At 45.2% G+C, this 10,576-nt stretch overlaps 1 protein-coding gene across 1 annotated transcript in view; it reads right to left on the minus strand.

Annotated features, from left to right (window-relative positions):
• The window catches only part of DNHD1 (dynein heavy chain domain 1), a gene marked incomplete at both ends in the record, with an annotated part of 75,161 nt that extends 64,828 nt beyond the window's left edge, over positions 1–10,333 (minus strand). Inside the window, 3 exon segments of the mRNA XM_080816304.1 lie at positions 4,847–5,002; positions 7,414–8,071; positions 10,297–10,333. Coding sequence (XP_080672430.1) covers positions 4,847–5,002; positions 7,414–8,071; positions 10,297–10,333 — 851 coding nt within the window.
• Positions 10,334–10,576: the final 243 nt, after the last annotated feature.

The following is a 10,576-nucleotide window of genomic DNA, read 5'->3' on the forward strand; positions in this document are numbered from 1 at the left end:
AAAAGGGCACCTAGCCAGTTCTAAGGAGTTCGTATCTCCAGATCCAGATACTTTACATCTTATCAAATCTAAGATGCCATCAGTTGTAAGATGCAGCATTCTTTTTTAATGAAACACTGAAATTTAAAATGCTGCCAGCATGATACTCCACCAATCTGTAAGATGCATCACAATTTCAGATATGTTAAAATGTGACAAAAAGTACATATTAGAAATGCTAAAATATGTGTCTCTAGATACTGAGATAACATGCAGAGATCACTAGGGGGTGCTGTTTGAAGTAACTGAGAATGGGGAAAAGCAGGGGGCAACTAGAAGACTAGACACACACAAATCAAGAGAACAATTTCACCCTAGAGACCCAGACAAGTACCTCCAGAGCCATCTTAACATCCTACTCAGTTCTCTTACTTCAGCGTAATGCACCTACATCCCACACTAAGTGGCATTTATATGCAGCTATACAATAGTTGTATCTAGTTGCAGGAGACTCCTTAGCATACTGCTATGTTTGCACACATTCAATAAAGCATTTATCAATTTTTATTTTGTGGTTTTTATCTTCATAACTTGGAACCAATAATATTTTTAAGCATTAAGTGTATTTTAGAGTCCTTTAAAAGCTATTATGTCTCAAGTCTTATGCCTATCATGCCTAGGAGATAAAATGGCCCTCCTCTATGTCTTCTCTTAGCCTTTTAGAATACATTATTAAGTAAATGACTTAAGAGAATTTAGATACAGAGGAGCCCAGGTGGCTCAGTCAGTTAAGTGTCCAGCTCTTGATTTTGGCTCAGGTCATGATCTCGAGCCGTGAGCTTGAGCCCTGCGTCAGGCTCCCAGCTTAGCATGGAGTCCACCTGAGGATTCTCTCCCCCTCCCTTGCCCCTCCTCAAGCTCATGCTCTCTTGTGTGCTCTCTCTCTCAAAATAAATAAATATAATCTTAAAAAAAAAAAGAGAGAGCATTTAGTTACCAGAATAAACTCACCTAATCAAGTCATATAAAAGCTTTGTTTCCTTTCTGACAAAGTGACTAGATTTTCCCAAGTACTCTTTCCCCCAAACTATTTCTTCTGAAGCAAAGAGGAGTTATAACTTTGTCCAAGGTAGTTCAGGGAAAAATACAGGACTTAAAACCAAATCTACCTGACTCAAGCCACCCCTCTTAACCACTGGGCTGCTTAGCTTCCCACAGTATAGCCTCCTAGCACAACTGACCCCAGGCTTTCCCAAGAGATCCTTCCCCTATGACCTTCTTTTTTTTTTTTTTTTTAACTGTAAAGATCTCTTCTTCTTCTTCTTCTTCTTTTTAAAGATTTTATTTATTTATCTGACAGAGAAAGAGATCACAAGCAGGCAGAGCAGCAGACAGAGAAAGAGGGGAAGCAGGCTCCCCACTGAGCAGAGAGCCTGTTGCTGGGCTCAATCCAGGACCCTGAGATCATGTCCTGAGCCAAAGACAGAGGCTCAACCCACTGAGCCATCCAGGCTCCCCCGTCTGTGACCTTCTTAATGAACACTACTCTTTCTTTTTTCCCCTTTTAAAGTTTTTTCCTCTTCTTTTTATTTATGATTTTACAGAGTTTAGTTAAACCATTTATCACGTTTCCCTTCTGTCTAAGTACTGTGATTGGAGCTGAGGACATAGAAATAACTACTACATAGTCCTTGTCTTCAAAGGGCTCAGATCAAAGGGCTCAGATCAGTTAGAGTATTAAGTGATGCTAGAAAGTATTCATCTGCTTCCAAAAAATCTCAAACTCTATGCCTTAATGAAACACAGCAAGTTCTATACTGAACTCATCATTTACTGCCTCTAAATATGGATCACTCATTCATTCATTCATTCATTCAACAAATGTTACTGAGTCTCTATGCCAAACTGTTCTAAACCCTCAGGATACATTGTTAAACACAACAAACAAAAATCCCTGCCCTGAAAGAGCTCTCATTATACTGGAGAGGAAAAATGATAAATATAATAAATGAGAGGGCAAAAAAAGCACAGGCAAAGGAAGTTGGCAGTGCCAGGGGAGGGCGGAGGGTAAAGATGTGACAGTTGAGTGAAGGCTCTAAGAAAGTAAAGGAATAAATTCCTTTCTGAGTATGAATTAACATCTAGGACAAATACTAACATAACATTGTATCTTAAATATATGGGAATTAGGAGGCCGTGGGTAGCTCACTCAGTTAAGTGTATGCCTTCAGCTCAGGTCATGATCTCAGGGTCCTGGGATGGAGCCCTGGATCGGGCTCCCTGCTCAGCAGGCAGCCTGCTTCTCCCTCTCCCTCTGTTCCTCCATTTGTACTCTCTCTCCGTCTGTCAAATATATATATATGTGTGTATATATATATATTTTTTAAGATTTTATTTACTATATATACATACATGTACATATGTATGTATATAATAAATGTATGTATGTATATATATAAGAATTAAAATTTTAAAATGTAATAAAAATCTAGGACAAATACAAGAAAAATTGGACAAATTCAAACACATTGAAAAAAACCCTGTTATGTGACAAATAAAATGAAACAATGAATGCCAAGGTTCTACTTTACTGATGGTGCAACTAGAAATTTGGAACTAACACTCTCACTTGAGAACAACTAGAAAAAGGCAAAATACGTGGATAAAATATAAAATCATCTGTGTGAACACAACAGAGAACTCGACGCTAAAGGCCCTGGGCTCTGGGTTGGGACCCTGGTGACATTATAGGTTGAAGCAGAAAACACGTCCCTCCTGCATGTGGGCCCCAAGCTGCAATCTCTGATCTTTGGCTGTCTGCGCCTGTCCAAAGCTCAGCTCCCATTTTCAGTCTTTCAGGAACAGATAGTAAAGCTGACAGAAAATTGCTGATACTGGAATTGACAGGCATCTCTCATTAGGGAAAAGCATCACCAAATGATAAAGTCAATTCACTGGGATTCCTTCTTTGGCAGATGTTGGTCCTATAATTATCCATTGCCTTTTTAGTTCTCTTTAGTTCTCTTGCTCATGGTTTCTTGTCTCTCTCTGTGTCTAATTATCTTTGATTGTGCTGCTTCTCTGATTATGATGGAGCTGATAGTTTAACGTTCTAAGCCTATAATTTTCTTTTGTGTAAGCTCTCCACCACAGCCAGTAAGCACCCCATCCCACACTGTCGTCGTTACTACCATTACCTCCAGTCTGTCAAGTGTGGTGGCCGCTGGGTATCAGTAGATAGTTCATCACAGCCACAAGTGATAATTTAGTTAATCATGATGCCACTACATGTCATGGATTACTAGTATCCTATATCCCATTAGCACGGAGCTCAGTACTGTTCAAGGCCAAGGACATTAAGAAACCAATCCCAGAATCCCATATATGAGGCTCATTTCCTTTCATGAGATCAGTAAGGGTCCAACCAGGGAAACAGAACCATACTGGACATTTCAACAAAGTGAATTTAATAGAGAGCATGTGTTTTTTTTTTAAGTGCCAAAGAAATGAAAAGCAGAAAGGGGACACTAAGATAGCACAGATACAATAACCACAGGAATGGATACCAGCCCTAGAACTAGAGGAACAAAGGGAGGGTGGTACCGAAGGAGTCTGGAGGAGGCGCCATGCAGTCAAGATGCAGAACTCTGATGGGAAGGTGCCCCCCAGCTGAGAATCATGAAGAAGCCATTCTAGAATGTTCCTGCTGCTGCCAGGGTGAAGGACCAATACTGACAGAAAGAGCAAGTGAGGGAAAGAGAAATACCCGTACCTTGCTATCCAGTCTCCTTCTAGAACCCCTATTAATCAAACCTAACAGGTGGCCAGCTGAAAAAGGAGGAGTTTGCAGAGTCTCAGCCCCAGTATCTCAAAGCAGAGAGAGGAGAGGAGATTTAGAGCCAAAAGACAATTGCTTAGAAACTGGCACAATGCTCTCAGTGAAACATGTTAATGAACTTATCAATGAATGTATGGATGATAACAGATCATTAGTGCTACATAAGCTCAGGAGAAGGACAGCAGTGTATGCAGGAAATAAGGCTTTCTGGGAGGATATGTGACATATGACTGAAGAGCATGGACTTTTGAGTTAAGACAGTCCTAGGTCTGTCTGTTTCTACCACTTACTATGTGACAAGTTACTTAACCTCTTTACACATCAGGGCACTTATCTCATATATGGAAACAATAATAGCACCCACCTGGTAGGTGAAGAATAAATAACATACATCATGTGTTTATTAGCACAATGCCTGGAAAAACTTAATTAATTGTAATTATTATTTCTGGGAAGAGATGGGACTTGAATCAGGCTTTTAAAAATATGTAAATTTTAGAGGTAATAGAGAAAAATGAACACGTCCTGAGTCATGTGGAAGGAGGAGACTTGTTTTTATAGCCCCAGGGATAAAATTAGGACCAGAAGGTAGAATTTTTTTAAAAAGCAGATTTTGCTTCAGTCTATGGAACGGGATACCTTGGCAAACTCAAAGCTTCCACTCACTGTAAAGATTCAAACGCCTGATTCCTGCACTGGAGTTGAAAGGGATGACCATTAAATTCCCTTCTGAGGCTGTGACTAAATGTTTCTATTATCTTAGGACAGAATAAAGAAGATAGAACCAAAAGTAGAAGAGGACAACTAAGACCAATGGCTGTGAGAGCAATGGGGAAAAAAGGAGAGGTGCGGAATGGAAAGGAGGAGGCTGAGAAGCAGAGAGGGAGGGAAACTGGAAGACGGAGTAGAAGCAGTGAGAGAGGAGGAAGGACAGAAGAAGAGTGGGTATGGAGAGGAGCTGGGGGAAGACGGCATGGGCAGAAACCAGGGAGTGGAGAGAGTAGAAGGGGTCAGCATACAGGCTCTTACCTGAAGTACCGGCTGGGAGCTACATTTAGGTAGAGGAAGTGGATCTTCTTCAGGTATCTCTCTGTCTTCAGAATGTTCATCACCTGGCTACCCAGGAGGGAAGTCTGAGGTGAGAATCTAGTCTTCTTACCAGGAACTTCTGAACCAAGCTGAGGCCTATACAAAAAAAAAAAAACAAAAAAACAAAAAAACAACAGAAGAAAAGGGACAGAGCAGGAGGTCAGGTTGCCCCTGTTAGGCAGTGAAAGAAGGCGCTAGATCAGGTGCCTAGGAGGACGTGAGGTGGTACTGCCGGAGCCTTTCTACCAGCTATACCCAAAGGTGTTCACAGACTGAGCAAATATAGTCAAACAGCTATATTCACACAGGCTTATGTATGAACAACCCCTCCCCTTTTGATGCATGAATAATCATTCTGGACATACTGTGATTACTATGAAGTCAGTATTACATAATAAAAGTAACGGGAATACTTTGTTTTCCCAACTCATCAACTTGTAAGCCCACAGTCCTGGATTTCTCCTCCATGGCAACCTTCCTAAGCTTCTAGAGCTATCTTTGCCCACATTATGCCTGTTTCCAACTTGGCATGATCTCCTTGCCTGTGACTCTTGCTCTTCCCCCATCACCACCCAACTTCTAGTTTCACAGCCTTTCATTTCCAGCCAGGATCCAATAGTGCATCCTTCAACCCCTTCAAGCCTGCACCCGTGTTCTCAATCTTCTCACATTTCCAGAACACCAGCCAACAAAACTGATATGAAAATTAATTATCCAAGACACCAAAAACTGATCACCTGGACTAATAATTTTGGCTGGAGTGACCTCAGAACATGAGACTAACACAAAAAATCTGAAAAATGAAACTTAGACTTAATCTGCCAAGTATACTAACCTCATTAACTTACCCAAACCTAGATCAACATCATAAGTTACCCTAGGGATAACAGTGCAATCCTATTCTAAAGTTTTATATCAAGAATAGGGTTTGTGGGCACCTGGGTGACTCAGTTGGTTAAGTGACTGCCTTCGGCTCAGGTCATGATCCTGGAGTCCCAGATCAAGTCCTGCATTGGACTCCCAGCTCCATGAGGAGTCTGCTTTGCCCTCTGACCTTCTCCCCTCTCATGCTCTCTCTTACTCTCTCTCAAATAAATAAACAAAATCTTAAAAAAAAAAAAAAAAAGAATAGGGTTTGTAACGTTGATGTTGGATCAGAACATCTTAATGCTATAACAGCTATTAAAGCTTCATTTCCTCAATAATTAAAGTCCTATATGATCTAAATTGGTTCAGAAGATTGTAGAACCAGAAATATTAGCTCCTCTATGGATTCCTGGTATCTGATCTCAACTTTGGACTCACTCTGCTCTGATATCTTCACATTAAGTTCTCAGGCAGCTCCCTCTTTCAGACTCCTCAGCTGCTATTCCACAGGCCTCCACCTACCCCCATGCCTAGCCCTGCCAGATCCCTGTCCCATCCCCTTCTTGGCCTTTTTCTCTGCCCAGAGAAAACTGGAGCTCTTGGCCATGGAGTAACTTCCTCTAGTTCAGCTTCCTTCCCACACGTTTATCTGCACAGACTCCCATCCTAGTCCCATCCTAATCAACCTGAGAGGAAGCAATGTTCTTTCTTCCCTGCAAGACTAGTTTCTTCATTTGTGCTGTGGACCCTTGACTGCCTTTTTGTGTTGTAGTTTCAGTCTCTTCCTTTTCTTACCATTAGCCCATATTTAGTCATTCACTGTACAGATACTTATTAAATGCCCACTTCTCAAGATCTCTCCATCTTCTTAAGAGTCCTATCCAGTCCTATCAAACCAAGATTTCATGAAAGAATAGTAAAATGTGATTTCTACTTTCTTATCTCCTATTTGCTCTTAAATGCGCTAAAATCTGGCTTCCTCCTCACAAAACTCCCTTGAAATAAACCCCTCTCACCAACCCCCTGAAAGGAGCAGTGAGAGCCAGACTGGGGAAGCAATCAGCACTCAAGGGGCCAGGATATCCAAACTGGCAGGGCAGGAAGAGACTATGGAAGAATGAAAGTCCCACTTGGCAGTGCTGCCAATTCTAATCTGCTCTGGGGCTGGCTTAGCTCACATAGACAGGAGTGGGAAGGCTCCTCACACACACTGCCCCCTAGGAGCACCCTGAGGGAAGGACCTGTACCTGACATCTGGCACCCAGTTCTGGGGAGGCCCAGAGGCAAGGCTCAGAGATTGCCAATGAGTAAGAAAAAGAACTAAGGAAACTTCTAGCACCATCTGAGATAGAATGGACGCTCTGGAAACTCAAGCTCTTTTCTGAAGCTTTGGCTTCCTTATAGCTGACTTTTGATTTTCGTGGATTTCTGCATTGCCCAATGTGGATGAACACTAAGACCACTCAGTTTATTTGCAGACAAAAAGGAAGAGAGAAGCAGCTTCGACCAGCATGGCTTGGGGTCTGGCTAATGCCTATAATCAATAGTGATCTGGCTCTAGACATCCAAGTGACCCTAGAGGCACCTGTAAACTGGCTTCTTTCCTCTGCTCAAAGCCCCAGTCTGGGCCCCTCACTTACTTAGTCTCTTTTCTTCCAACAGGTTCCTCCGCTGCATCGTCAGTGCCCCTGCTTTCATATTGTATGGGGATGTCTGTCGCCAGTGCCAAGGGCAGGAGGCTAAAGCCATCTAGCCACCAGGCCTCTTTCAGGGCCACCTGAGCACCAACAATGCCCAGGCTGTGCTGCAGCTCAGGAAGTGTCAGTGGTCGCAGCCATGTAGCCAACTCCTCCCCTACCTGCTGCCCACCCCACCGGGCCTGCACAAAAGGGCAGGCTGGGCGTGGCGGCCCATGGTGGAACTTCTGCTTCTGGGGACAGCACTCAACATGGGAGGCACCCTCTAACAAAGAGGTATCTGGGGGGAAGGCCTGCTCTATGGCATCTAGCAGGTCCAGCTGGAACTGGGATTGGACCCAGGGGGCCCAGTTGGACAGCTGCTCCAGGAAGGGCAGTAAATCAAGGCGACCAACAAATAGTGCACGATATGGGGGCAGCAGACGCAGCACAGCATGCAGGTAGTGCCAAGCTGCAGGGCTGCCATCCTGCAGCACAGCTGAGAACAGAGCTTGGAGCTCTGCCACCAAGAGCTCCAGCGCTGTGGGGTGCTCTGACTGGGTCACTGCCTTCAGGAACTGCCTCTGCTTCCTGTGATGGTCCTGGGGCTGCTCTTCTGCCTCTGGAACACAGACGGAGTGCTGGGATTCAAGGTCCTCAGATGATGAGTCTTCAGGAGATGGACCTGCCTTCTGCTCTGAGGCCAAGAGGAGCTGGGCATTCAACAGCTGTCGGACTGATCTCGCCCACTGATCAGGCTCTGATTGCCAGTTCCAGGCTCCTGGCTGCTGGATCTCACCTGCTCGGCCCAGCCCAGGAGAGGAGCAAGAGAAAGGGCTTAGGCTCTGGGCCACGGATGGTCAGGGTCTAAAGGGGCTGGGGGAAGGGGGATGGGAGGGAGTGAGGACAGGGAAATGAATGGAGCTTCAGGCAGAGCCAGAACAGCAGAAGACAACTCTCCCTACAGCTTCCCCAAAACCTCTGGTAAGAAACAGGCCCAAGACATAGGCAGGGGCCCTCTTTGCACAAGAGTTCCTTCCCAGCACCCAGGATACAGTCCCCCTTACCTGGCCTAAGGGGTACAGGAGGCAATGGAAGGGAAGAGAAACTGATGTGCTGGTGAGGTTCCATTCCAACTGCCTGTTGGAGAAATTGGTGAACTGGGACTTGGGTCCCAAGCACAGGCTCACACTACTCACAGCTGCCCACACAGAGAGACTCGCACCCATAGGAGTGATCACTTGCAGAGACAAGCTGACACACACCTGTAGAGGCCTCACTCAGAGAACCTTAGTAAGAGCAAGGAACTGCCACTGGAAGTGGAATCTGGCAATGGCCTAAAGGGGAGAGAGAGGTCGTCACTCAGAGGCAGCAAAGCCCCAGTCCTATCTGCCCACGGGCTGTGGGGGCTGTTGAGGGCAGAAAGCACAGAGAACCACTTGGTCGGGATGAAGTTGGGGTAGTGTGGAGAGGGAAAAGTGGCAAAGGACCAAGCTGGGAGGAGGAGGAGGAGGAGAAGGAGGAGGAGGAGAAAGAGTGGGAGGAATGGGAGGAGGAAAAAGAGGAGGGAGAAAGGGAAGGGGAGGAAGAGGGGGGGGTGGGGGGAGGTATAGAGAAGGCCCATGGGAGTGTGAGAAGAAGGGACCTTTCTGGAGGCAGTGTCGAGGATGGTCTGAGGGCAAAGGGAAGTGGTTTGCAAGCTGTGGACTCACCCGCAGCTCATCCCTTTCCAGCTGTTAGAACGGTTACACGGTCCCAAGAGGCCCGAGCCACCACCCCAGAACACCCGTGGAACAGCCGAGGAGCCGGAAAGGGGAGGAGTCAGCATCCGCTTTGCGCCAGGGTGGCACAGGGCGGGGCGATGGGCTAGGAGGAAAGCAGGGAAAGGCTTCCTTCAGCCCAGGTCTAACCTGCCGGCTGCCCAAATAACTTGGGGATAGCCGATCAGTCTGGCTGGATATGAAAAGGAATGACACGGTTGATTTGGGGAAGTAGCAACCCCGAGGGCATCGTGGGAAGGTGTAATCCATGTGCCTATCTATCTATTCACTGAGCGTCTAAGCTAGCGCTAGGTACCAAGAAGCTGTGTCGTTGGGACCCTACCGGAACACCATCCACATATCCACCAACCTCACCTCACCGACCCCCTCAAGAAAACCCATTATAAGACAAAACCTTTGATCATAGGAAGTCCAAAATCGAGGGTGGGAAGGTCTGAATGATGAAAGGAAGAGAAAGAAAGAAGGAAAAGAAGGAAGGAAGAACGAAAGGAAAAGAATGAAATTCAGTGTGTGATAGAGCCCCACCTCTGCCTTGCAATCCAGATTTGTACATCCATCTGCCGTTATTCACTCTACTTGGAAACCCGATAAATATCTCAAACCTAAAATCTTAAAATGTCCAAACCAGCCTCCCAGCTATCACCCCTCTCCCCAGGGCAAAAGAAATCTGCTTTCATTGCCTTCCCCAAAATGATAAGCCCATTTTTTCCAGTTACTTGGGTCAAAGCCTTGGAGTCACCTTTGATTTTCTCTCTCCCTCCCTCCCTTCCCCCTTCACTCTACATCCCTTGTTGAATCCTCTAGCAAATTCTATTGGCTATAGCTTCAAAATCTATCCAGAATCCAACTATTTCTCACCACCTTAAGTGCTACAACCTTAGCCTATGTCACTATCTCTTCTCACTTGGCTTATTCCATAGCCTTCTTAGCTGGCCTCCCTCCTTCCACCCTTACCCCTACTATCTGGTTTTTTTGTTTTGTTTTGTTTTGTTTGTTTGTTTTTTCCAGAGCAGCCAGTGACTCTTTTCAAATACAGGCAGCTCTTGTCATTCCTCTAATGCCTTACCATTGCATTCCCTGAGGTGAAAGCCAAAGCCCTCCATGGTCTCCACATTTCTGTGATGAGCTGCTGGTTACCTTTGGGACCTTCTCTTCTACTCTCTCATTATTCATGCCACTGTAGCTGTGCTTGGATCACATCAAGCATGCTCCCACCCCAGAGCCTATGTACATCTCCACTGTGTACCAATTAGGACACGTACAAGTCTTCTGTGCCCGTGTAACAAATTACCATAAACTAAGCAGCTTAAAGACAAACACCCATTTAGTATGTCACTGTTCTGTAG

The sequence above is a fragment of the Martes martes genome, assembly GCF_963455335.1.
Source record: "Martes martes genome assembly, chromosome: 10".
Classification (NCBI taxonomy): Eukaryota; Metazoa; Chordata; class Mammalia; order Carnivora; family Mustelidae; genus Martes; species Martes martes.